The 25,049-nt window shown below is 54.9% G+C and overlaps 2 protein-coding genes across 2 annotated transcripts in view; one reads left to right on the top strand and one right to left on the bottom strand.

The window, feature by feature from the left end:
* The window catches only part of PITPNM3 (PITPNM family member 3), a 30,729-nt gene extending 21,066 nt beyond the window's left edge, over nt 1–9,663 (top strand). The window contains exons 12-19 of the mRNA XM_044456179.1: nt 1,770–1,918; nt 2,393–2,509; nt 2,774–2,890; nt 3,131–3,279; nt 4,712–4,861; nt 5,979–6,162; nt 7,271–7,399; nt 8,544–9,663. Coding sequence (XP_044312114.1) covers nt 1,770–1,918; nt 2,393–2,509; nt 2,774–2,890; nt 3,131–3,279; nt 4,712–4,861; nt 5,979–6,162; nt 7,271–7,399; nt 8,544–8,852 — 1,304 coding nt within the window. The 3' untranslated portion in view covers nt 8,853–9,663. The remainder of the gene's footprint in view (nt 1–1,769; nt 1,919–2,392; nt 2,510–2,773; nt 2,891–3,130; nt 3,280–4,711; nt 4,862–5,978; nt 6,163–7,270; nt 7,400–8,543) is intronic.
* A 3,633-nt stretch (nt 9,664–13,296) lies between these two features.
* LOC123036754 (C-C motif chemokine 8-like) lies at nt 13,297–14,936 on the bottom strand. Its single transcript, XM_044456181.1, has 3 exons — nt 14,808–14,936; nt 13,963–14,065; nt 13,297–13,613 (listed from the first exon to the last, which is right to left on the bottom strand). Exons 1-3 carry the CDS (start codon nt 14,881–14,883, stop codon nt 13,526–13,528), a joined length of 267 nt encoding a protein of 88 aa, XP_044312116.1. The 5' UTR covers nt 14,884–14,936; the 3' UTR covers nt 13,297–13,525.
* Between the last annotated feature and the right edge of the window lie 10,113 nt (nt 14,937–25,049).

The raw sequence follows: 25,049 nt of genomic DNA on the forward strand, positions 1-25,049 counted from the left end.
TAAATGGCAGTAGGGCTTGCACATTTCTTGTTTTCCTGATACTGGAAAAGCAAGGGAGAGTTGCCAGCTGCCAGCTTCGCGAAAGAGAGACCTCTGAGAGCTCGGTTGGTGAGGAAGCCTCAACGGATGTTTCTGGTTCATCCCTGTGGATTTTGTTCCGCTCCCCACAGTGATGTCAACCCAGCCTGCCGCGAGTTGAGCCACATGCATGTACCATTTATTTTTTAATGGTGGCAATTGTGGGCAAAGGGGAGAATTTTGACATTGGTGCAAATGCTGTCCTGATTTTATTTACTTATTTTTGTTTTTAAGTCGGTGATCCTACACAACTGGGCAGAATTGCAAGTCCTCCGGTCTGCTCTGTCACCCCAAGAGGCATATCTGTCCTGCCAGTGTCCTTATCGGTTTCATCCTTTGCACACAGGGCTCAGTTTAGCCAGCAAAGCTGCATTCAGTATTTGAGAAAGGGCTTCTCAATTCCCCCTGCCCTAAAGTGGAGGATGAAATGGACATTTACTCAGCCTGGCTCTGTGGGGCTGCCACGTGGGCAGGGATACTTGCCGTTGTGCAATACCTTCTTTAAAATTACAACAGCAGTTGCTCATTTTTTTCCTTTTGTGTAAATTGCAATTTGTACATACAGTGGAACCTGAAAAAATGCATTAAAGGATTCCAGTAAGTGGATAAAACCCGCTTGCTGGGACAGAAATGCCGCAGCGTCCCATCGGGCTCAGACAGGGCAACATTCCCCACATTGACCATTCCTGTCACAAAATGCACTCCGACAACGCTGCCGCTGGGTGGGCTGGCTTGGCTCACTTCTTAATGCAGACGGAGCTCCCTGGTGGAGTCCCAACTAATATGCCTTCTGGAATGCAATTGGCCTTCTATTTCTGCCCACGGTTTGCTCTGCTGATCTTGGATTACAGAATCCTAAAATAGTAGAGTTGGAGGGGGCAGGAGGGCCAGTGGGTCTAACCTCCTGCTATTGCACCATAGTAACTGAGAGGAAATGGCAGTTTTGGAAGCATTTCTCCTTTCATCCAATTCTTCCCTGAAAGAAATGCAAACAAAACCATGCCTCAACTTTCATCTGGCCAATTTGCCCCCAGATTTACAAACTGATCCAGAACAGGACAGAACACACGCAAGCGTCAAAAGTTGACCATTCTGGAAACCCGAACCTTCCGTGTTGTCAGTGCCAACACCAGGTGCAGTTCCTTGCCATGGAAGTTTGCCGCAGCCTTGAAATGGATGCAGTTTAAGCCCATTTGAATAAGAAGCATTCAAATTGTTGGTGGCACCTGCTCCTCCGATATGCAAGCCCTCGGCTGTTGCAGCGGCATCTCTTTGGCTGCTGGCGCATGCTGGCCCTCCTGCTTGGGAGAACACAGAAAGGACCAGCTGGAGATTCTTACTCACATTTTCCCCGGGGGAGCCCTCGGATGTTGCCCTGTTCCAGGGACCTTGTTGTCTTCCTCAGAGAGGTGCCACGGCTCAGCTTGTTCAAGCCCCAGCAAGATGCCTGGTTCTTTGGCGTGTGCCGTGAAGATGCCCTGCTTGAGAATGCTGACTGGCTCCCAGGAGGGGCATTATGGGATGAGCAGCCTCTCTTGGCAGCGTCCTGCTTGCAGAATGTGTTGCATGCTCCAGCGCCCATGTTATTGCGTGCGAAAGTGACGCAAGCATTTTGTGAGGTGGGTGCTGGGCTTTAGAAAGGATCGCTCATAACTTCCAGTTCACCATTTTTTTTCTTTTTCTTTTTGCAGTCACTTCCAAATGGTGGGGAAGCAAACGGATAGATTATGCCTTGTACTGCCCAGACGGCCTCACCACTTTTCCGACAGTGGCCCTGCCGCATCTTTTCCACGCAAGCTACTGGGAATCAACAGACGTGGTTGCTTTCATCCTTAGACAGGTGATGGTGCCAACCTCCGCGTTCTCCCTCTTTCTCCCTCCCATCTTCCGGGGACTGACCTGGAATGGGGAGCTACAAGTCCAGATGCCTGCTGGGTGACTCACCTTCTCCCAGCCTCTGCCCACTGTGCAGAGGAGGCCGGTGAGCCCCCTGAGCCCCCTGGCAGAAGAACAGAGTGCGGGTGCCCTTGACTGAGCGGTGTGCCCAGCCAGTTGGGTCCTTTTGCTCACAAGGAAATCCATCATCTTTTTCAGGAAAGGAAATATGTTGCCTGGAGACACATTTCAGCAACCTTGGTTTCTATTCTGCAGGCTCATGGCCTCGGTGCAGCAACTGCCTTGACTTTGGGCTTCGCCTCGTTGCTCTTTGCCCTTTCCTCCCACCCAGAGTCCTCCATCGCTGCCTGGCCTGTAGATCGTTTTGCGGTGGGGGGTGCATGACAGAGTTGTCCCTCTCATTCCCTTTTCCGTTCAGGTGATGAGGTTCGAGATGGTGAGTGTCAAGGAGAACAACAGCTTGGACCCAGCAACATGCAGCTCCTCCAATCCACGGGAGAAATGGCTGCGCAAGAGGACCCAAGTCAAGCTGAGGGTGAGGACACCCTGAAACGCCTCTCTGCACCCTCAGAGGGCCGCTTTCTTGCTCCCCTGCTTGTGCTTCTGAAAGCAGCTGGCTGCTGCCCCCTCGGGACTTCACAAGCTGAGGGCCTGCAGAGCTGTCCAGCTGCTGGCAAGAGGAAGCTTGTGCCGAAAGGGGGTGGGGACGCAGCAGTCACCCTCACCCTGCCGGGGGACCACAGCACCGCTGCCCCTGTGCAGCCCAGCCCAGTCACGTCCCTCTCCTCTTCATTTGTAGAACGTCACTTCCAATCACCGGTCGAATGATGTCATTGCGGCGGAAGATGGGCCCCAGGTGCTGGTGGGGCGCTTCATGTATGGCCCCCTTGACATGGTGGCTCTCACTGGGGAAAAGGTAGCTTTCTCGGGGTGCTGCTCCGGCAAATGTGAAACCAGCCCACGTTTATTCTGCAGTCGTGAATGGGTCAGCTTTGCAGGGCTGGGTGTGGGGAGCACCGTGCAATAGGCTGACGTGGCCACTGCTTTGGGAAGCGTGGATGCAGCTGGGGCGGGGAGCCTGCCGCGCGGATCCTGTCCCCGTGCGTGGCCCGCTCGGCCCCTGCGCTCTGGCTGGAGGGCTGTTGCCCTGTTCCAGGTGGACATCTTCATCATGGTGGAGCCCTCCTCTGGCCAGTGGGTCTACTTTGGCACAGAAATCACCAACAGCAGCGGCAGGATTTCATACAGCATCCCCAAGGAGAAGAGGCTCGTGGTTGGAGTCTATGCCGTCAAGTTGGTGGTCAGGTGAGGCGGAGGGCGTGCGCAGGCCCGCAACTGAACGGGGGCACAAATGGGAGAGGTTCAGTGGCGCTTGGGTGTTCTTGAGAACGGGGTTGCCGCGCCTCCTTCAGCCCAGGGCCAGTTCTGCCTGGGGGCCGTGTCGGGGGGGCTCTTCCCAGCACTGGGCGCAGCTGCAGGCACAGGTGCCGGAGCCCCATTAGCAAATGTCGGTCTCGTGTGTCATGAATCTTGTGCAAGCGGCAACCAAACCTTAGAAGGGGCACTCTAGCCTTGCCGTGAGCGCACACAGCGGGCGGGGAAGTCGGAGGGAAACTGCTCGAGCTGGGTATTCACCCAGTGACTGGTGGCCAAGGGGGCTCCAGAGGGCCAGGCTGGCGTCCCGGGGGGGCAGGATTTGACCCTGGGCCTATAGTTGCCACCCCCTTTATAAACAAACAGAGTTTACAATTTACAATGCAATTTATTTACACTGGCTTAGAATTCATTCATTTATTTAAAATATGTATACCCCGCCCTATATGCAAAGTGTCTCAGGGCGGCTTACAAAAATCAAAGCAAACAATCCAACAATTAACAATAATTTAAAATGTGCATAAAATGAACAGTAACATTTCACAAATGAAAACAAAAGCAAAACAGAATCAAAATCAAAAACAGGAGCAAAATCAAAATGCAACTGTGAATAGTTAAAACCTTTTTAAAATTCCTAACATTTAAAATGGTGGGCAAAAAAATAAGTTTTCACCTGGCACTGAAAAGAACATGAACTTGGCGCCAGGCAAGCCTCTCTGGGGAGCGCATTCCACAGTCTGGGCGCCACCACAGAGAAGGCCCCACTCCGGGGGGAGACCACCCTTGCCTCCTGCAAGGAGGGTTCCCGGCGCAGCGCCTCTCCTGTGGATCTTAGGGGCGCAAGGGCTCACAGGGAAGGCGATGTTCCTTCCGGTCAGAATCATGTAAGCCGCTGATCATTAGTGTTAGTTACAGAAACAAAGTGAATGTCAGCAAATCACCTCAGCAATCTAGTGGCTGGATCTTGAATTGGCAGTGGAAGCCCCTCAGGGCACGACTGAGCTCGCTGACCCAGTGGCCTGCCATGTCTTGTGAAGCCGCCTCTACTCCCTGCCTTGAGCCAAGAGGGCAGGCACTGTGTGGAGAGGATGGCTGCTGGGGAGGGAAGCCAGTGCTGCAGGAACTCAGCACCCCGCTGGATGCCTGCCAAAGCCCAGTCCCAGCACAGGCGAGGAACTGCTGAAGTTCCTGGGAGGGTGGAGCAGGGTGTCCAGGGCAGTGTCTTCCTAGGGAGGAAACTCTTGCTCGTGAGGAGGGCTCCGGGGGACGTGGGGCTTGCGGGCAGATGTCAGAATATGGTCTCGGGGTGAACTGCCACGCCTTTGGGTCGCAACCTTCTGCTGTGCTTCTTCTCGGCCATCAGGGGAGACCAGAGCAGTGCGGCCAGCTACCTGACGGTGCTGCCCCGTGGGATGGAGACCGTGGTCTTCAGCATCGATGGCTCCTTTGCCGCCAGCGTCTCCATCATGGGCAGTGATCCCAAAGTCCGGGCTGGAGCTGTCGATGTCGTCAGGTGAGGGGGCTGTTCCCAGCCATGCCATCAGAGGGGAGGCTGAGACTGTCTCTGGCCAGCCAGAAGCCCCGGTTTGCTCTGGAAAAGCTGCCCTCCTTTCTCTCAGACCCATGCAGGAGAAAAGAGGAGACTCAGAGGGGATCTGTTGGCGACATGCAGGTATGTGAGGGGGTGTCACACGGAGGTGGGCAGAGACCTGTTCTCCCCTGCAGAGGAAGGCAGGACGCACTCCAACGGAGCAAAGCTCAGGGAGCCAAGGCCCCATTTAGATGCCAGGAAATTCTTCCTGACAGTTAGGACCCCGAGGGTGTGGAATGGGCTTCCACGGGAGGTCGTTGAGGCCCCATCGGTGCGGGTGTTCAAGGATAGGCTAGACATGCATATGATGGGCATGTCATGAGTGGAGCGGGTTGGAGCCAGGGGTCAGACTAGATGGCCCAGGAGGACCCTTCTTTGTTTCTGTGTCTCTATGTTTCTATTTCTTCTTATTATTTTCTAATATTTATTTGCTTTTTCTCCCACCTCCTCACTGAAAAATGGTCTTCCAGATGCCAATCAATAAAGCCCAGGCTGAAAGCAAAATCTGGATATAAGCCACTCTGTTTCAACTGCCGCACTCGAAGTCATCAGTCAGACCTGCCCGTTTGTGGCTTGCCTGTGCCCCTGTGTGGCCAAGAGCCCTGGCCCCTTCTCTGCGTGCTGCAGAGGCAAAGCAGCCTGCCCTTCCGCGGGTTTCCTCGGCATGCACCTCACTGCAGCTGCTGGCCTGCCAGCCTGCCAGACCGAAGACCACGGGCCCTTGCCTTTTCCTCCCTCGTGGCTTCCACAGGCAAGCCCCCTCCTTTCAGCGCCTGTCGCCTCTTGCTGGCCATCATCCCTTGGGCCCCTTTCCCGGCCTGCCCGCTGGGATTTCGTTGCTCCCAAGTAGGACGTGGGACCAGGCAGAGGGGCCTTCTCAGCTGGGTGTCCTCCAGAAGGGCTGCGTTGCAGGTGCCATCCTCCACCACCGGCACAGCGATGGTTGCTGTGGTCCAGCCGTTCTGGAAGGTGCCTGGGCGTTTGAGAGGATGGCCATGGACACGGCTGACGTGCTCTGCCTCTTCCTCTCCCCGCACAGGCACTGGCAGGATCTGGGGTACCTGATCATCTACATCACAGGGCGCCCAGACATGCAGAAGCAGCGCGTCGTCTCGTGGCTCTCCCAGCACAACTTCCCCCAAGGCATGATCTTCTTCTCGGACGGGCTCGTCCACGACCCCTTGAGGCAGAAGACCATTTTCCTCCGGAACCTCATGCGGGAGGTAGAGGGACACCCTCGGCCACTTCTTTGTTGCATGCTTTGGGAGGGCGGGGGGATTCCTTGACTGGGCACTGAGCTGCACACTGCTCTGCGAAAGCGAAGCTCTCCAGGAGGGATGGAAGCAGCCGGGCGTGTGGCATCGGATCATGTCCCGGTCACAGGCACACCTTGAAAAGAGGTGACTGAGGAGGGGCAGCACCTTTTCATGTCCCAAACAGGTTCTCACGCAGAAAAAAGGCACAGCCTGTCCTTTGACAGCCAGGACTATAGGACACGTCACAATGGGCTTAAATTAGGCAGATGTTGATTGACCCTAGTGGTCAGAGAGTCAGACACTGAACTGGCTGCTTAGGGAGGCAGTGAGCCTCCGCCACTGGAGGCCGCAAGCAGTGATGGGACAGCTCTCTGCGGGGGAGCCTACAGCTGGGACTGCCCTGAACAGGGACTGGATCCCATGGCCTCAGTGACCCGCTCCACTTCTAGGGCTCCAAGATCACAGGTGTCGGCTTGCGCGTGTCCGCAAGGCCCCACGCAGCCATGCAAGGGCAGGCGGCACTGCTCACCCCGGGCTCCCCTCTGGTCCCTGGTGAGATGCTGAAGTCGCAGCATGCACGGACTTCCGCGCAGAAGTCCCAACCTCGGGCAGCGCTTGCAATGTGTGACATCGCCAGGAACAGGGTGTCAAACCTTTTCAGGCCAAGGACTGAGCCCAGAACTTTTGGGACTGCAGTGGACAAGGCTGAGGGTCAGAACGCCAAATGCCAGAATGTGCCAGCTAAGTATGGCTTCACATTCCTCTGCCAGCCCCTATTTCAGGAGGCATTTCACCCTCCTGGAACAGCTGAGACATCACTAGTGGATTGCCAGTCATGGTAAAGGACGTGGGGACTGCATAGGGGCAGGGGAACAAGGGGCTCCACCGGACTGGCTCTGGATCCCAGGCAGACAAGCAGGTTGTCTGGCAACATTGACCCATGGTCCAGCCCTGAACCTCCTGGACCTGATCAAGGTCGAGGACGGGGTGAGCCGCCCAAGGGTGATACCCGGCGGTGCTGAGGCCAGCTGCACCGGGCCCTGCCGCTACCCTGCGATTTCTCTTTCCCTTGTAGTGCCATATCAAGATCTGTGCTGCATACGGCTCCATGAAGGACATCTCTGTGTACAGTGTCCTGGGCCTCTCCCCGACACAGATATACATTGTCGGACGACCAGCAAAGAAATACCAGGCTCAGTGCCAGGTAACGAGCTCTGGTTTAAGCACTGTGTGTGTGTTGGGAGGAGGAGCAGCGGCTCTAGCTGGCCCAGGGCCCCTGGCCTGGGCAGGAGTGAGGTGGTGTGTCAGTGAGCGGGGCCCTCTGTTGTCCACAGAACACACGGTGTGCTGCACCTGTGTGTCACTGCCTGGTGCAGACAGACAGAGCCATCCTGTCCACCTCTTGGCTGGCTGGCTGGCTGGCTGGCTAGAAGTTCTGCTATCCAGGCATTTATTTATTTATTTAAAAGATTTATATGCCATCCTGGCATTAAGCAGCAGCACCGTCAGGCCCGAGGGGTGGTTGATAACCTTACCCGGAACCTTCCGGTTGGGGGAATAACCAGAAGGGGAAACAGGTGTCAACCATCTGTCCCTCCTTCTTCTATGCCAACATGTTAAACCCCCAACGCCATATCGACCATTGCCCAACATCACCCCAATGGTGGCGCCCACGGGCTCCCCAGGCAACCCCATAGTAGCAGCCAAGTGTGAAGCCATTAAAATCAATCCAATAAAATACAATTAAAACCCTCCAACCCACCCAATTACAAAACACACAAACACACACACACAGTACCTGGCCAGCCCAGCCCCCACATGGCCCCGAACGGTCCAAACCGGCAGCATTGCCCTTGGGCCGCTGGCCTCGACCACATCTGGCGAGTTAATCCCGTGGCCCCTTCCTGCGCCCCGACCCCGATCCGGCGCAGCTACCACCCACGCCGGTGGGGAGGGGGCAAGGGCAGGGCCCGCAGAGAACTCGCCGGCAAGATGGAGGGCCTGCGAGCCGGCAGCATCCCGGTCCCTGATCCCGCAGTGGCCGCCGTCTGTCCGTCGGGGCAGTGGTGGCGTCAGCAGGTGGGTCGGCGTCTGCAGCCATGGAAGACCCAAAGTGGCCCTTGCCGACTGTGAACAAATACTGTACTACCTCACTTAGAAGAATGGAAGTCCAGTTGCAGAGAAAACTGCGGGTGCTTGGGACCTACACACCACTGGGCTGGACCATGCACGATTGCACCTTCCAGCGAGCCGCATCTCAGGGCACCATATTGTCGCCGTATTTCTCTGGCTTCTCACCCACCTTCCTTCCTTCCTTCCTTCCTTCCTTCCTTCCTTCCGGGTGGCAGTTCCTCAGCGAGGGCTATGCCGCGCACTTGGCCTCGCTGGAGTCCAGCTTGCACTCGCGGCCAAAGAAGAACAACTCCCGCATGATCCTGCGGAAAGGCAGTTTTGGCCTGCACTCCCAGCCTGACTTCCTGCGCAAGCGCAACCACCTCCGGAGGACGATGTCCGTGCAGCAGTCCGACCCACCCACCATCGCCCCCAAGCCAGAGCGGGCCCAGAGCCAGCCCGAATCGGACAAGGACCACGACCGGCACCCACTCCCCTTCGCCTGGGTGCGAGGGGGGGTCCATAAGTTCGAGTCCATCCCCTAGCAGGCTTGCTAAGTGGTTTGCTCATCCCCGAGTGGGGCACCACTGCCCTTTGAGGCTCGTCGGGCAGCCTTGGGCTCCAGGGCAACGGCAGCAAGGCCAGGGCTGCTGCACCCCTTGCGGGGCCTGTCTTCTGGGGCGAACTCCCCGTTTGTTCCCCTCGTTTGTATCCACTTGTGAGACTCTGAGAGCAGCGCGAACGAAGCGTACCGGTGGTGGCCACCGGAGGGCGCAGGGCTGGGCAGCCAAAGGTGCTTGTCTCTCAATGCTTGCTCTGCTTTTGAATGGTGCACTGAGCCGGAGAGAGAAGACAGGGCGAGGGACACACCAGCTGTCCCCCCTCCTTCCTCGAAGGAAGAGGCCAGGCTCCTGCCGCCGCAGTGCAGGGGTGGTGTCTGCCGTGCTCGGGAGAGACGTTCAGGCAGGAACGAAGCGGAAGCCCAGCAGGTGGGCAGAGAAGGCACCTTTTGGGCCCTTCGCCCCGAGACCCTTTCGCTGGACCTCTGTGCCAGAGGCTCTCACCGGGGAAGCCCTTGCCCGTTGGCGTTTGTGCGAGGCACACCAGCAGAGACAGGGACTAAATGGCAAGTCGCTGGAGAAAGAGAACGGGGCTCTCTTGGGAAGGGAGCAGAAGGAGAAGCCTTTGTAAAGGGCAGAGGGTGGATTTAAGGTGCCTCTGCCATCTTCAAGCTGATGGACGGCTGCATTTTTTGCTCTTGTTCCTGTGGAAAAGCAAACCATGGTGGAGCAAGCTGTTGGATAAACCATGTCGTGACATGTGCCCCTGTGCATCTCCCCTGCTGTCCTGCGGAGACCTCTGATCCGGCGCGCTGACGGTGCGCGCACACGTGTGGCTTGTGTGGCGTGGTTGACTGTGCCGCTGTGTCCAGTGCTTCGGGCCGTGAGAGTCACGCATTGCCCTTTCTGTCTTAATATGGATCTCAAGTACTGGGGGGGAGTATGCACCTGCGCATGGTGCCCTTCCCCGTCAGGTCCCCACCAGCAGGCCTGCGGGCACACTCTGCAAGGACACCCCTGGGCGGCCCGGGAGGGGCATCCTCTGGCTCCCTCATCTGAGGACCGTGCTCGGGCCTTGAGCCAGTTCCAGAGGCAGTCGTGTTCCCCACAGTGGGCCCCAAAGCCATGAGAAGCCCACAGCTCAGAGAGGACCATAAAAGCAGCCATGCTGGCCCATCCTGTCCAGCACTCTACTCACACGGTGGCAAGCCGGTGGCCAGGGGGTCCCTCGGGCAGGATGGGTGCAAGTCCTCTGTCTGCCCAAGCATCTCAGCAGCTGGTGCACGCCGGCATGCGGCCTCTGGCAAGGGAGCCGGCAGTTGGGGCCTGGTGGGACAAGTTCGGGCCAGTGGCGAACTCTGCACATCATGTGCTGTTGGATCACAGAGCCTGGTCACGGTGCTGCTCCCTGGCAGAAAGTGGCCTGTGCAGTGCATCACCCAGGCAGGCCCGGGATGCCCAGTCCATTCCCCCCCTCTTTGATCCATCTGCACAGCGGAACTCGCCCTGCTTGCGTCGGAAGCACCATGTGCTTGGTGTGCTCAGGCAGCCCCCGTTTCCTTGCGCAGCTTCCCTTTCTGAGAACCATGTAAGCCCTACCCAGTGTGTGCTGCGGCCTCCGTAGCCTCGGTGATCAGGCCGTGCCGCTTCTGGGCATGTGCAGCAGTCTCAGCTGGCCACAGGCTCAGTGGGGAGTTTGTTCACACCAGTCCGGCCATCAAAGAGCCAGAAGCACCACAAGCGTCCCACTGTATCAGAGCGTTGTGTGAACGCAGGAAGGGCCTCTTGTTCTCTCTGCTGTTGACCCATGTTGTCAGTGTTCTAGAGGTCTGTGAAAGAGGGAGAGGTCTTTAAGCGATCTCTTCTCCTGGGGCTCCTCACCTTTAGCCCTTCATTTGGAAAAATGCCCCTCTGGCCCTCCACCTGCAAAACTATCCCCTTCTGCCCCAGGATGAGTGTCCAGGGGGTGCCTCATCTCGCCAAGGGGAGGAGGAGTGCTCAGGTCACCCAGGAGGGGCGACTCGCAGCGGTCTACTTTGGAGGAAACGGCGGGTGTCCTCCCACCGCAATCTGGGTTAGAACTCTGCTGTGGGCTGGGCTGGTCTTTGTCCTCCGGACGCCCTCACTGGGCACCTGCCCTTCTGCAGGTGTGACCACGGCTGAGTGCACCTGGCTGGCCCCCCACGTCCTCACCCAGCCTCAGACAGGAGCCGCCACAAGCGCTTTGCAAGGCATGTTAGCCAGGTGAGTGGCCAGAAGGAAGCCTGCTCTCTGCTCCGGGCCGTACGCAGGTGGCCGAGCTCGGAGATCTCCCCCAGACAGAGCAGCTATGGGCTTCCTGCAGCACTGCTCCCTAGTCACCCTCTGCGCAGCCCCACTCCCAGCCATGGGGAGGGCAGGAGTGCTGAGGGGAGCGAAGCAGGCGCTGAGGGGGGCATGACGAGCCTTTCAGAGTGGACCCAGAGGGGCTCCAAGGGCCTGGAGCAGCGGCGCCACCTGCTTCCCACAACCCCTTCCTGGCCCAGATCTGGGGAACCTGACACTGGATTTTAGCAAGACAGTACAGGTGGCCCCAGGACTGCCTGCTGTACGGCCCTCCATACGTTCCTCGGGTTTATCATTTTTGTGTTTATTTCGAGTCTTCGTCGTGGTCTCTGCATCACGTGTGGGTTTGCCGCATAGCGCAAGGCTTTGATCGGAGAGAGATTTCCATAGCACATCATGAAGTGGGCAGGAGCCCCCCCACCCCTTCCAGGACCCAGGATAAGGGGGGGCTCCCTCCCACACTTCCTCAGTTTCTTTCCTACCACGCTAGTTGCTGCACTGCCTGATTGGATCAGCTTCTGCATCAGTTTTTTTTCCCCCTCTACTAACTTTTTTCCCCAATTAAAAAAAATAAAATTAAGTTTTCTTACTCAAGCTTGCTTTCTCCTGCCTCACCTCTACCCACTCCCTGATCACTACGCATGACTGGGAGGATTTTTTTCCCCTAGCAACTTCTGCCTCTGCCTCTTTAAATCTTCTTTGCCGCACGCTCTCGAGCCTCTTCCCACGCGGCTGGCCCTGCCCTCCATAGCTGGCAGTTCGCCTGTGGCTGCCTCTGACAGTTCCACTCAGGTGGGCCCACCTCCCGTTTCCAGCAGCTGCCCTTCCCGGGTGCCACAAAGAGCCCCTTGGCCTTGTTCTGCGCGGCTTCTGCACTGCTGGCTTTGGCCAGTGCCGCTGCTGGGAAGGGAGCGCCTGTCCCGGCAGCTTGCAGGCACTCACCAAATCAGCATGGCCGGGGGCCACCGAATTCACAGCCAGAGATGCTGAGCTCCTCCTCCTCCTCCTGAGTCCAGGCTTGTGTGGTGCGGTCGTGCCCCCCGTCGGATCGTGGGATTGTGCAAGGGACCCGACAGTGTCCTCCTCCTCCGCGGGCAGTCCTCCTTCTGCCACCCCTCCTTCCTCTTTTCCCCGATGCCAAAAGAGCCGTCGAGGAGCAATGACGGAGGCGCTGGCGGAGGGCTTTGGGCTGGCAGGCTCGGGCCTTCCCTCCGCCTCGCGCATGCCCCGTCCTGTGCCTGGGTGCGGGCGGAGGGGGCTGTTGCAGCGCCCACACGTCCCTAGAGAAAATGCTGGAGGCTCTGCTCTTGGGAGGAAGGCAGGGCGGTGTGGCCAGAGGCGGAGTGTGGTGGCTGGGAGGCAGCGCCTTCCAAGGGGTGCATCAGCATCTTGCCCAAAGGGGCCACACCATTCAAGCTCTCCCGGGGGCCCTGCCTCTCTCTGGGCCTCCTGTGCAGGCCACACGGGCTGGCTTTGGCTCCCCTGTCAAGGAAAACGGGCTGTGCCAGGCCTTGGTTCACAGAGGCCTCCACTGCTCTCCTCCGTCCTTGGGGCCAACTAGACCAGTCCCATTTTGATCTGGGCAGAGCGACCCACCCTTGTTTCTTCCCTGGAGAGGGTCACATGTGGTTAATGTCCAGAGCTGGGAGCCCTTGATAGGGGTACTTGGCTTCACTAGCCTCGGTTCTCCAGCCCAGCCTTTGCAGGTTTGAAATGATGACAGACGAGACATTGTGAGCACAGGAGACAAGCCTGGAAGAAGGACCCGTGCAGCTCACTTTGCTTCTCAGTGGGGCGGAAGGCTTCTGCATGCTTGCTTCAGTCAGAAAAGCCCATAAAAGCATGTGTGGCATTTGAAGAAACGTGAGAGGCAGGGAAGCATTCTTGGAAGGGGAGGAGGAAGCTTGCCCGGGCTTCCCTGCAAAACGGCCAGCCGTGCACATCGCCAAGCCTGCAGGAAGCACGTGTGCCAGGAAGGCAAGAGGGCTGGGGACCACCCCCCCTTCTCTCCATGCCGCATCATGGCAGCTACACCCAGGAAGCGATGACAGAAGCTGCCCTTCAAAGGGGGCTTGCACTTGACACAGTCCGAGGCACACAAGGGTTCTTGTTTGCTAAGATTTATTCTTCATGCTTCAGGTTTCTCTGAAATCTTACACAATCTAAGTTCCCCTTTAATATAATAAAAATACAAAATTCCTTAAAATAGTCAGACATAACTTAAATAGAATATATTATCTGTTACAGGATAGAATAAACAATTAAATTATCAAGTGCCTTTGTCAGGACAAGCCTCAGGCTCCCCATTCCTCTTCCGGTGAGGTGGCAAGTCGTCAGTTTGGTGGGAGGTGTTGCAGACGCCTTTTCACCCACGTTGCTTGTGGGTCCGCACAGCGCCGCTGATTGTTTTTCAAGATTAATCTGCAAAGGAGGCAAGTTGCTAGTCAAACCTAAAAGTGGACAGTTTTCTCAACTGGTGCTCTTCTTCGAAGGCCTCTCCCAGTTTTGTGCCATGCAGCTTTCCTCCAGGAAACCCTTCCTAGCATTTTATTGCACAGACCAGCTCAGCAGCCACTCCCCCAAGTTGGTATTCACAGATACATTAGACTGCAGTTCCCGCCTTCCCAGCCAGTTGCAACCTGGAAAGCACCAGATTGGGGAAAGGTGCTTTGCCACCTGCATCCCATCAGGCTGGAGGGGGCAAAGGAATGTTCTTCACATCTCTACTGGACACAGAAAATAACAACAATCACAATAATGCAATACTTACACAACAGCTGACTTGGCACACTGGAAATTGGTGAATTCATAGGATCGCAGTTTCCTCAGTGGAATTTCTTTGGTTATGAATTCAAAGCAGCAGAAGCTGGGATCTGGGAGGGAACAGCAGGGCTTAGTGTCATTTTCTGGACTGGTCAGGGTGAGTTAGTAGCAGGCATCTTCATGGGTCCTCCCTGTGGGTCTCAGGATTGTAGCAGATCTCCACTCTTCCCGCCTGAGCCAGAGGGATCCTCCTTGTGGCCCGTGGGAGCCTGGACCAAGGCCCCAACTCGACCTTACCTGGCAGGGCCTCGGCTTTGCCCTTTCACTTGCAAGGGTGAAGCCCAGAATTTTACAGAAAGGCTGGGAGTCTCCAGATCTGCAATCCCACAATTGTCCTGGGGTGTGTGTTTTGATCCTCTTAACTAGCATGTAAAGTAAAGGTAAAGGTTTCCCTGTGACAACTTCCGTCACCCCAGGCGTCTCCACTTGTACGCCTCTTGCCTGTTTCCCTCCCTTGCGCTTTTCCTAAATTTCAGGCCCTGCTGCTGTAGCTTATCTGGAGAGCTGCTCTGGACCCTGGCTCATGTCAGGCAAGCCAGAAAAGGGTTGCCGTCTGGCACGCCCACTTGTGCTTGCTCGTGCACTCTGCCCAGGTGTGGCTTCGGGCGTCCCATCCACCCAGGTCAATGCTCTGGAGTGACGTCCCCGGTGTCGCCTTCAGCAGGTGATGCCAGTTTGCCTTGGAACGGCCGTTGCCCAAGGCAGAAGCCACAGGTGTGCCTGGCCTGCTGCCCACTGGGCCCTGGGGGTGATGCAGGGGCAGCCGCCAAGGGCCAGGCCAGCCGGACTTACTGTGCTGGCCTTGGCTCTGGGGGCAGGCGGCAGCTGCGAGCAGAAGCAGTGCGAGCGCAGCTGTGGACGGCGTCATGGCTGCTGGGCGCGGAGTGGCAGGGCTGGCCGCTGGGCTGGCTGCAGGCAGAGCAGGCAAGGGGTGTCCGAGGCAAACCCTCCTCTGTTCTGCACCGAGTCCCGGGCTGTGACCCTCCTTTTTATGCCCGCAGAGTGAAGGGGAGGGCAGAGGCTTCCCCGGAATAGAAGTGGCGCTGCGTAGCAGAGAAGTGATGCCATAAGGGGCCCGATTTTTGCCAAGTCAGAAAACCGTGCAGATTGTCTCAGGCATGAAAGAGGAACCGGATGGCTGCAGACTGGAAGGGTGTGCCTATAACCCTCTCCAAGCCCGTTTCTTGAGCAGGGCATGGCCGGCATCCGGCCGCGGAAGTGGAGCACCCAGTCGACTGCCTGGGTTGCCATATGGGCGGCTGGAGAGCACCAGGCGCAAGTCCAGGAGGGGGCACGGCAGGGGATGACCAACTCTGGGGGGAGACAAGCCAGGTTGCTCACAAAAGGGAAGGGGACGGCTTGGCCTCTGGCAGCCAGGTGCAGGGCACAGCCCACTCTACGCAAGCTGCTCCCCACTCTGCTCGCGACGCCCCAACCGTGGCAGAAGAGACAGGGACCAGCGCCTCCTCCCCCTGTCGACACGCCCTGCCCGTTCTGCGCACGTCCCTGGGCACGAGCATCAGCCCAGGAGCAAGGGGTTTCATCCCCACACGGGGCGGGGGCCCTGGGACAAAATGCGGCAGAGTGGTCTGGAGCGCGGCTGGCCCTGCCGCTGCTTCACGCGCTGACTTTGGGGGTGGCTTCCCTCCCGCTGCAAGGACCTCCTTCACAGGGAAATTCTGCACCTTGGATCACCATACATGCATGAAGAATGTGGAAAATGTTTTGGCCGCAGTCACAGCACTGCAAATGGCCTCTGCCACAAACGAGCCTGCCCCTTGGAGGGGAACAGGCAGGACTGATTAACAGATTCCTGTTAACAAGCTACCCAGGCAGCTCAGCTCAGGCAAAACACATTATGATGGAGACTTCTGGACACATCAGGACTGAGCTGGGAACCAGTTGGTGTTCTGGGCCAAAGAAGCAAGGACTGGATTCTGATTTTGAAAACACAAGGGCTGTCTAACTTGCCAGTGTTTCTTGCACACCCTTTCCTGGGCAAGCAGAAAGCAGAAGTCAAGAAGACTGGGGCAGTCTTTAGAGCAGCAAGTGAGGCGATCATTTTTGTCGACACAAAGGTGGAAAAGTCCACAGACGCCAAATGGTGTACAGTGGGAAGGACTGTGAAGTGTCAAGTCTACTGTAAAATACTGGCACGCAGCACTGTGAGCCACGGGTGCCTGAGCGCTGAGCCGCAGGGAGCGGGCCCAGTCCTGAGTGTGCCGGGGAGCCTTCCGCTACGACGAGCCCCAGCTGTTTGCCCTCAGAAGGCCCCGGCCCCAGGCACCTTCAGTTTAAAGTCCTCCAGGCAAAGGGGCCGGGAACAACCCTCACGGGAACGCAGGCAGGCAGGTAGCAGTGATAGTGAAAGGGGGGGGGGGGCCCTGCTCAGAGGGAATTTTGCTAACCTGCCCCCCACCCCCGGAGCGATTGCCTTGTCAATTTGTACAAGCAATGGATGCACAAGTGAACGGTTCTTTTATTTACTGATTGATCGATCGATCAATTTATATCTTTTTTCCTACAAAGGGCTCAAGGCAGCTTACATCATTCTCCTCCATCTTATCCCCACAACAACAACCCTGTGAGGTAGGCTGGGCTGAGAGTCTATGACTTGCCCAAAGCCACCCAGTTGGCTCCATGGCTGAGCGGGGACTAGAACCCAGATCGTCTGAGTCCCAGTCCCAGCCTCTTCACCACAACACCACACTGGCTCTTTTGATGCTCTGGTTGTAGTGGTTGAGCCCAGAAGTCCAGCAACACCACTTTCATTGTAACCGCAAAGCCCACACACTTGTCTTGTGCTGAGTGGACAAATCTGACATCCGTGTGGGTGCTCATAATCGGAAGTGTGCAAACGGTCAATTCCGCTGCAAACCAAAAGGGAAGGATGTGAGATCGTCCTTCACTCCTGCTGCAAGTTCCCCACTTCCCTGATCTCAGAGTTGCAAAGAGAGCCCTGCAGACACAGAGGCCTGTGCTGGATTCCTTTGCTTATCTATGCTTGAGCAAAGCACAAGGGAAGAGGCACCCTGATGCGTCAAACATAAAGCAGACCGCCTTCGCCCACTCCCCAGCCGCCTTCCCCTCATAATCAAAGGTCACGAACTCTTAGCAATGGCCGGCATCTTTGCATCAATTTTTCCTTCCACTTACTTCCCAGCTGCTAAATTTGCATCATTCTTGGACTGAGTAGAACAGCTGGGGAACTACAGTAACCAGAGCAGTAAGTGAAAGAAGTCGCAAACAGGGTGGGAAGCGCCTATCTCCCCCTCTGGAGGAGCCAGAGGCTTGGGGCCATGTTGGAAAGGACAGTGCTGGAGGTGATCAGTGCGGTCCTTCCAGAGGATCACGCCACTGTGGGAAGAAACTGTGCCCTTGCTTTTGATATGCCTTCCTTTACCCCTACTTTCCCCCCTTTAAATTGACAAATTTGCAGATGGTCTCAAGCACGCATGAACAACTGAGCTAAGACGCCTTTTTGCCTTGTCAGTTTCTTTCTCTGTTACCAATTCTACTTCCAGGCACCCTTTGACAGCAGAAACAGACAAGAAATTGGCAGGGCAGAAATACCAATAATAGACAGCTGTAAGAGCAGACTTGCAAAAGACCACCAACAACCATAAGTTACAACCACTTGTGCGGTTTTTCTTTCCGGGATCCATTGAAGTCTTTCCTCACCATCCCTGCCCTTGCCTGTGAACTTCCTGGCTACCTCCATGAACTTCTAGCTGCTGCTTGTATTGTGGGTCATTATCCCGTTTTTCCAGTATTCAAACAGACAGTATTCATGTTTATGTTGATTACATTGCTACACTCCAACAACTGAGACTCTTCCAGATGATTCAGAACAATTAAAGCCATTAATTTGTCACTGGACTTTCCGGCCCGACAGGCAGACAACCGAAGGGGTCCCAATTAAGAGTCTGGAGACGAGACTATGAACAAAGTGTACGCTTTATTTCAGTTTACTGAAGAAAGCGGAGACAAACAAGGTGTCTCTCCCCAAAATAAGCATGATATACCTACACAAGCAACCAGGTTACCCGATACATATTCAATGCATTGCTCTACTGCCCAGTTCAGAGGCCCCCTTTCTTCTCCTGTGCCTGTCTCTTATCATCCTGTTATTCATGCCAGCCCGGCCTGGTCTATTCCCTATGATCAACAAAGCACTTGGCAACTTTCAGGGTGACTCAACCAGTCCTGGCTGGTCCATCAAAAGTTAGTTCGAGGCCATTGTGAGATGTTTATTTTTATTATTTTATTTATTTATTTGGGAAACTTGTATGCCGCCCCATTCGCATACGTCTCGGGGCGGTTTCCAACAAATAAATAACAATATAAAAATATAAAAATTGGACACATCCAGGCAATAAATAAAACCAATAAATAAATTAACAATTAATTAAAATAACGTTTAAATAAAAAGGTCTCGGCCTGGTGCCGAAAAACAAATAACGACGGCGCCAAGCGGACCTCTCTAGGGAGCGCATTCCATAAGTGGGGCGCCACCACAGAGAAGGCCCTCCTCCGGGTACCCACCCTCCTAATATCCTTCACGGAGGGTTCCCGGAGAAGGTTATCTGCTGCCGATCGTAGGGGGCGGAAGGGCAAGTATGGACACAGGCGCTCCTTTAGATACCCAGGTCCCAAGCCTGGGTAACATCAACATATGTCAATGTTATGTTGATTACATAAAGAATGTGCCCCCTGCTGCAACCGGAAGCCCATTGTGGCTCGTGTTATGGCTCCAGGGTGTCAGGGTTATACTGTGCTGGCAGTTAGGACAAGGAAGAATCTAGGCAACATCATCATTATGAAGTTCTGGCAACAAGCTACATAATGATAAAATGTAATACAAAGATGTGAAATGCAACAATATAAAAGCAAGTGCGCTTTCGCCAATTCCAGGCCTTGGCTTCGCACTAATCCTCTCTCCTCTGGGGTGAGGAAAACGTTCTGGGTGCTCTAGCAACCCGCCCAGGCTGGGTTGTGTGTCAAAAAGAGAGACTGGAAAAACTCCCCATCCTGCCGCTTCAGGGCGTAATTCTTCCAATTATACATGTCAGAGCTGGCAAAAGGCACTGGCAGCCGCAGGGAACTTCCTCAGCTGCAAGAAGCAACTCACCGGGGAGCCTGAAATGAGGAGTGTTGCTCTAAACCCATCTCAGTTTGTGGAGGGGTTTCTTCTCAGAGGTGGAAGGGGGGTGGCCAAGGACTCCCCCAGTGTGTCCCTATAGGATGGCAGTTGTGTTGCACCAATATTCATTCCGTTGTTCGGGGACACAGAATCTAAGCCAGCGACCGACGAGCCAGCCCCACTCTCTGTCATCTGCGTGCGCGCTCGACCCGGTCACTGTCTACCGCAGTATTGCTTTCTCTAACCTAGCCTTGGCCGGCACACCTGTAACTCCAGAGATAAAGGCACTCAGGGAGGGCACTCGCTTTGGCTCTGAAGATTAAAGTGTTCAGGGAGCAGAGTTGTTTCAGCTCTCAAGACCACAACTGAAGACGCTTCTGAAGGAAGTAACTCAGTGACTGAGAAACAGAGAAGCCCATAACCAAGTCTGGAAGCCTCCCTGAAGGAATGTGGAGGGGAGAAAAAGATAATTGGCTTGAAAGAAAGCGTGCTACTTCCTATCTCACCCTCCTAGGAGTTTTATGAGACAGGGGTTGTAGAGCAAGTTGAAGTCAGAGGGGCAAACTAGTGAACTTGTAGTTCTAAGCCCGAAGGCGTTATAGGTTGATGAATAATAGCAACTCACAGGCTATGAATAGAAAATGGGCTAATTATAATGCACGTGATGTATGTAGTGGGATGAAATAGGAGATGTGAAGTAGAGGGATGGAAAGACTGCAATCCCCTTGCACCTTCCCCAAAGGGGAGGACTGTGGCAGATGGATTGAGGAGCAAAAGGAGCTGCTTCGTGTGCTTGTACTTGGGAGAGATTCCTGTCGAGCCGTCTCTCCCCATCTACTGCAACAAACGAAGGAATCACCTCCCTCGGTTACTGAACTTGAGAGGAAGTATTTTCACAGCTTTTTGCTGTGGGCTTCAACTGGTAGCCAGCGTAGGTGGAAAAGGGCTGGTGTTATATGTTCATACCTGCTGCTCCGTTGACAACCTGGCGGCTCTGTTCTGGACCGATTGGAGTATCCAGACAGTCTTCAAGGACAGTCCCATGCAGAGTGCATTACAGTAGTCCAATCAGGAAGTTACCAGGGCATGGGTCACTGCTGCCAGGCACTGCGCATCCAGATAGGGGCACTGTTGCTAGATCAGCTGAAGCTGGAGTGCTCCTCGCCACAGCCGCCACCTGGGATTCCAGGGACAGCTCTGGGTCGAAGAGCATTCCCAAACTGTGCGCCATCCTTTAGGGGGAGTGCAACCCCTTCCTGAACAGGATTGGAAACACCTACCCAGGAGGCTAATCCACCTACCAGCAGGACCTCCGTCTTGTCTGGAAAGCCACTGAGAGGCCCAGGAGAACCAACAGGGACGCACTCCCCCAGTCCCTCTCCCTGCATGGGTCATCATACAGGGTGACCAAGACAGTTTCCACCCCATAACCAGGCCTAAAGCCAGACTGAAAAGGGCTTTAGTCAGTTTAGAAGGTCAGTTTCATCCAAGAGAGCCTGGAGTTGCCCGGCCACCACCCGCTCAAGCATCTTGCCCAAGAACAGGATGTTAGCCATTGGTCTATAATTGGCAGCCAAATTTTGGTCCAGGTTCGGCTTCTTCAGGATAGGCCTGATCACCGCCTCCTTCAAGGGGGTAGGAACCTGACTCTCCCTCAGGGAGGCATTAACTACCTCCTGGACCCAGATACACATCCCGTCCTTGGCTTTGATGAGCAGCTAAGAAGGGCAAGGGTCGAGTAAACAACTGGTAGGCCAGACAAGTTCAAGTACCTTGTCCACATAATTGAAGGTGGATCAGACGGCGCTCTGGACACCTTCCGCACAGGCACTAAATCAACTGTGGAGTCCAGCTTGTGATGAATCTGAGCGATTTTATCCCTAAAGTGCTGGGCAAAGTCATCACAGCTAGCCACCGATGGTGTGATGAAGTCACTTTTTGCTCCAGAATGTAACAAGACCCCACACCACCCAGAAAAGCTCAGCTGGACGGCACTGTGAGGATGCAATGGAAGCGGAGAGGGATTTCTTCTTCGCTGCCCTCACGGTCACAGTATAGGCCCAATAAAGGGCTCTCAGTTGTGTTCGGTCAGATTCAGCATGGGATTTCCTCCACCTAGTCGTCTCCCAGCCTGCTTCATTGCCTGCAACTCAGGGATATACCAAGACGCCGTGCAGGTTCTGCTTAGCGAGAGAGGATGCTTAGGAGTGATTGTGTCAATTGCCTGGGTCAATTCTCCATTCCACAGATCAACCAGGGCGTCAACAGGAACACCCATTTTATCAACTGGAAATTCCCCCAGAGTCCTCAGGAATCCATCCAGAGCCATTTGACTTGGGGGGGGGGGGGGGGAGCATTTTAATAGGGTCCGCAGCTTTTCAGAGGGGAAAGCCTGCCCTAAGTTTAAACCTCACGAGATGATCTGACCATGACAAAGGGATTCACGTCAAATCTCTCACTTCCAGATCACCATCTTCTTGTCCTGTAGAAAAAACCAGGTCTAGAGAGGGCCCTTGTCCATATGTTGGGCCGGTGACATGTTGAGACAGCCCCATGGCTGTCATGGTGGCCATGAAGTCCTGAGCTGCCCCGGTCAGAACAGTCTTGGCATGGAAATTGAAATCCCTCAGAACCAACATCCTGGGGGTCCTCAACACCAGGTCCAAGGTGGTCTCTGTCAGCTCAGGCAGGGAGGCAGTTGGGCAGGAGGGTGTCCGGTACATCAACAGTGTCCCACTCGGGCCTCCACAGTACACGGTACTTTGGGTCATCTCCCCTTGCTTTACAGAACAGGATTTTATGGAATGCATGCAAAGGCACAACTATCTCCATGCATTTTTGGGAATGGAGAAGGCATCTGAGGCTTGCCATGACAACTCCTTGTGCCTTTGGTATCCCAAGAGGAACCTACACAGTGCTGGGCAAGCACTGGACAGTCCGTTCAACACTTTCACGGCTGCCATTGAACCTCGGCAGTGGTGGTCTTGCAGGATTTTGCAAGGCTGGGATCCAGGGAAAATTGGCCTTCGTCACCTGTCAGCTGGCTTGTGACAAAGAATCACATGCAAGTCTGGAGCAGCACATTTTCTATAGTTTCTGCTTCTTGTTCTTGGCTCATAGGGTAGACTGCAATTACAGGAATCCTAATGGGACAGGAAGGAAAGGAGAAACCGCTGCTCAGCTGCTGACCCTCTGAAGTCCAAGCAAATGCACAGCAAGCAAGGCTAGTGAGATTTGTCATCCGGGCTGGAATTTCCCACATAGCAGAGTCAGAGCCTTGGTGCAGTCTGGCCAGAGACATGGGGTGGGCCTGAAGGCTTCTGGCAGCCAGTTCCAAGAAATAGGAAACTGAGCAGCAACAGGGAACCCGGGCACCCATGATTCCTCCTGCTATGCACCCCTTAGAACACAGTTGAACCCTAAGAGCAGAGGCGAATTGGTTGGCCAAAAGAAAAATGCTGAAATAGCCCTGTTAGGCCAGCTCAAAGATTGCAAACTCCTGTGTGCATGTGAGTTCTCCAGAGCATTCTGCAATGCAGAAAAGCCAGTATAGCCTAGTGGTGAGAGTGTTGGACTGGGGCTGGGACTTGGGAAACCGGAGCTCAGGTTCCCATTCAGTCATAAAGCTCACTGGGGGACTGTAGGCCAGTGCTAGACTCTCAATGTAACCAACCCACAGGGTTGTTGTGAGGATAAAATGGAGAGGAGGAGGATGGTGTAAGCTTTCTATGCAGGGAAAAGCACGGGGTAGCAAAAAACAAATAGAGAGAATAACTCAGGTAGCAGGGAAACGTGGAAGAGTCAGGCCAGGATCAGCAGGGTGATGGAGCTGTTGCTTGTGGGCTGGTGCTCTGTGTCATGGTCCTTTCCAAGAACAGTCTCCTCCACAAAAGGAGCTTTAAAGCAAGACATGGCGGAAGATAAGAACACCCCGACTGCTTCAGGTGGGGCCTTATTGTGCCCAGCATCCTTTCGGATATGTTCTCCACTAACCGGAGCTGTGCTCTGCTTGGGTTGGGTTTGCCTTGGAGGCGTGAATCGTAATGGAGGCCGTCGCCATCGTCACTCCATGGGGTGGCCCTGTGTCCTCTTTCACAGAGGGCTGTCCTCCACTTGAAGGCTTGTCCAGTCTAAGCACAGTTCAAAGATCAAGAAGCTGAAGGCGGTTTTTGCCCACTGCTAGCTGAGCTAGCTGCACCTGAGCAGTGGGCAGCACGCAGAGTAGCCACTGCGCATTTGCAACATGGGCAACACGGGCACGGACATTCTCATAATTGCTTGCATGCCTATAAATTGGCACTTGCCATCATATGCAATTCACTAGCCTCTTTTTGCTGAGGCATTCCACCTTTTGAGGAGATGACTCATAAGAGGACACCCTGTTTCAACACTTTAAAATTAGTCTGTCTAGGCACACGGTCTAAGTGACTGGAAGGCTTCAGTCACTTCGCGATATGCTGATTTTATGGATTGCATTTCTATACCAACAGTTACTGGAAGTGCTCTGAGAGGTCCATCAAACCCAAGACACTACAGTAGAATAATCTAGTAAATATATTATGTAAAATAAATATGTTGTAAATATAATATGAAAGTTTAAGTATGAAATAGAATAAAACCAAGCTGTTTCAATTCTGCCATAGAATTACTAGTCAGATAAAGCTTTTCCCTTTCTGCTGTTCTGCTACATAACCTCTAAGTGACCAGTGTAGCATAGTACAAATAGACATGGGGGAAAAGTGATTCCTTTTTACTTTTACAACAAAATACAGAAAATTTCTTGCTCTAAAAAAACTGACCAAAAGTGTAAAAAGAAACAATACTGTTTTTAAAGTTGAAGGGCTTTAAAAGCCTGGGGAAATCTGGAGCTTTCGGTGTTCTGGAACTGAAGAGGCCTCTGAATAGGTGCAAGCAAGACTATCTGTGGAAGCCAAGCCACAGCTGGGCTGCCGTCACCACCAAGGTCCTCTTGAGGAAGATGGTTTTTCCTGACGACCAAACAGCAAGGGTCAATTAAAGTCCTATCAGAGAGACATAAGAGTTGAAAATATAAAATAAGCATTCCCCAAGAAGGCTGGAATGTATAAAAGATAAGCTTGGAACCAATTGTTTTGACACCAGAAGTGTAGGTTCAGGTAACCACGTACAACACTAACAGCATGTTTTCTGCATGTTTTCTGCATATCTAAAGGCTAAATATATGAAAGCGCCACGCCTGGTGGTTTCGACTGGAGACGGTCCCACTCTCTGTTGTTTGTGTGCACCTACAATAAAGCGTCTTTTTTATAAAATTACCTGCTGGTGCCGCCTGTCTCTCTCACGGTCAACGAACAAGAGAGGCCCTTTTTACCCTCGACCTCCTCCTCCTCCTCCCGCGGCCTCACACCAAGAAGGCCCCGTGGGGCCCAAGTGGGAAGCAGTGCCAGGACCGACGCAAAAGCAGACGGGGAGCCGAGCGAGGCCAGCGCCGATTCTCACGTGACCAGCCGGTTCCTTGAGAGCGGCTGCGGGGGCCCGGCCCGGGGCACCACCGTCCTCCAGCAGGGGCAGCTGCACTGGAGCCGGGCCTGGCAGAACCTATGCGGGTTTTTGCGTGATCCGTTTTAAGAGTTGCAGGTGTACCACAGGAGCAGTCAAATCTCTCTCGCAAGCCTAAGCCAAAGGCCGCAGCACTGAAATGACCGGGCTCGCCTCGCGCTTCCGTTTCGGGGCTCGTGCAGGGGCGCAGGCCGGCGCTGCCCCCCCGCCCCCCGCCCCTGCGGCGGCTTGGGAAGTCCGGCGAGAGCGGAGAACACGCGTCTCTCTCCCCGCGAGCGCGGCAAGGCAGGCTCCGTCCGGCCCGCCCGCTCGCCCGGCCTCCGCTCGCCCGAGCGCTCGGGGCGGCAGCGGCG

This window comes from Varanus komodoensis, unplaced genomic scaffold, assembly GCF_004798865.1.
Source record: "Varanus komodoensis strain SLA01 unplaced genomic scaffold, ASM479886v1 scaffold81, whole genome shotgun sequence".
NCBI classification, from domain to species: domain Eukaryota; kingdom Metazoa; phylum Chordata; class Lepidosauria; order Squamata; family Varanidae; genus Varanus; species Varanus komodoensis.

Coding starts and splice junctions, on each gene's coding strand:
- LOC123036754 (XM_044456181.1), bottom strand. CDS start 14,883: ATGACGCCGTCCACAGCTGCGCTCGCACTGCTTCTGCTCGCAGCTGCC. Junction 14,066..14,807: donor CCAGAGCCAAGGCCAGCACA/GTAAGTCCGGCT, acceptor GTTCCCTCCCAG/ATCCCAGCTTCTGCTGCTTT. Junction 13,614..13,962: donor TGTGCCAAGTCAGCTGTTGT/GTAAGTATTGCA, acceptor CCTCCTTTGCAG/ATTAATCTTGAAAAACAATC.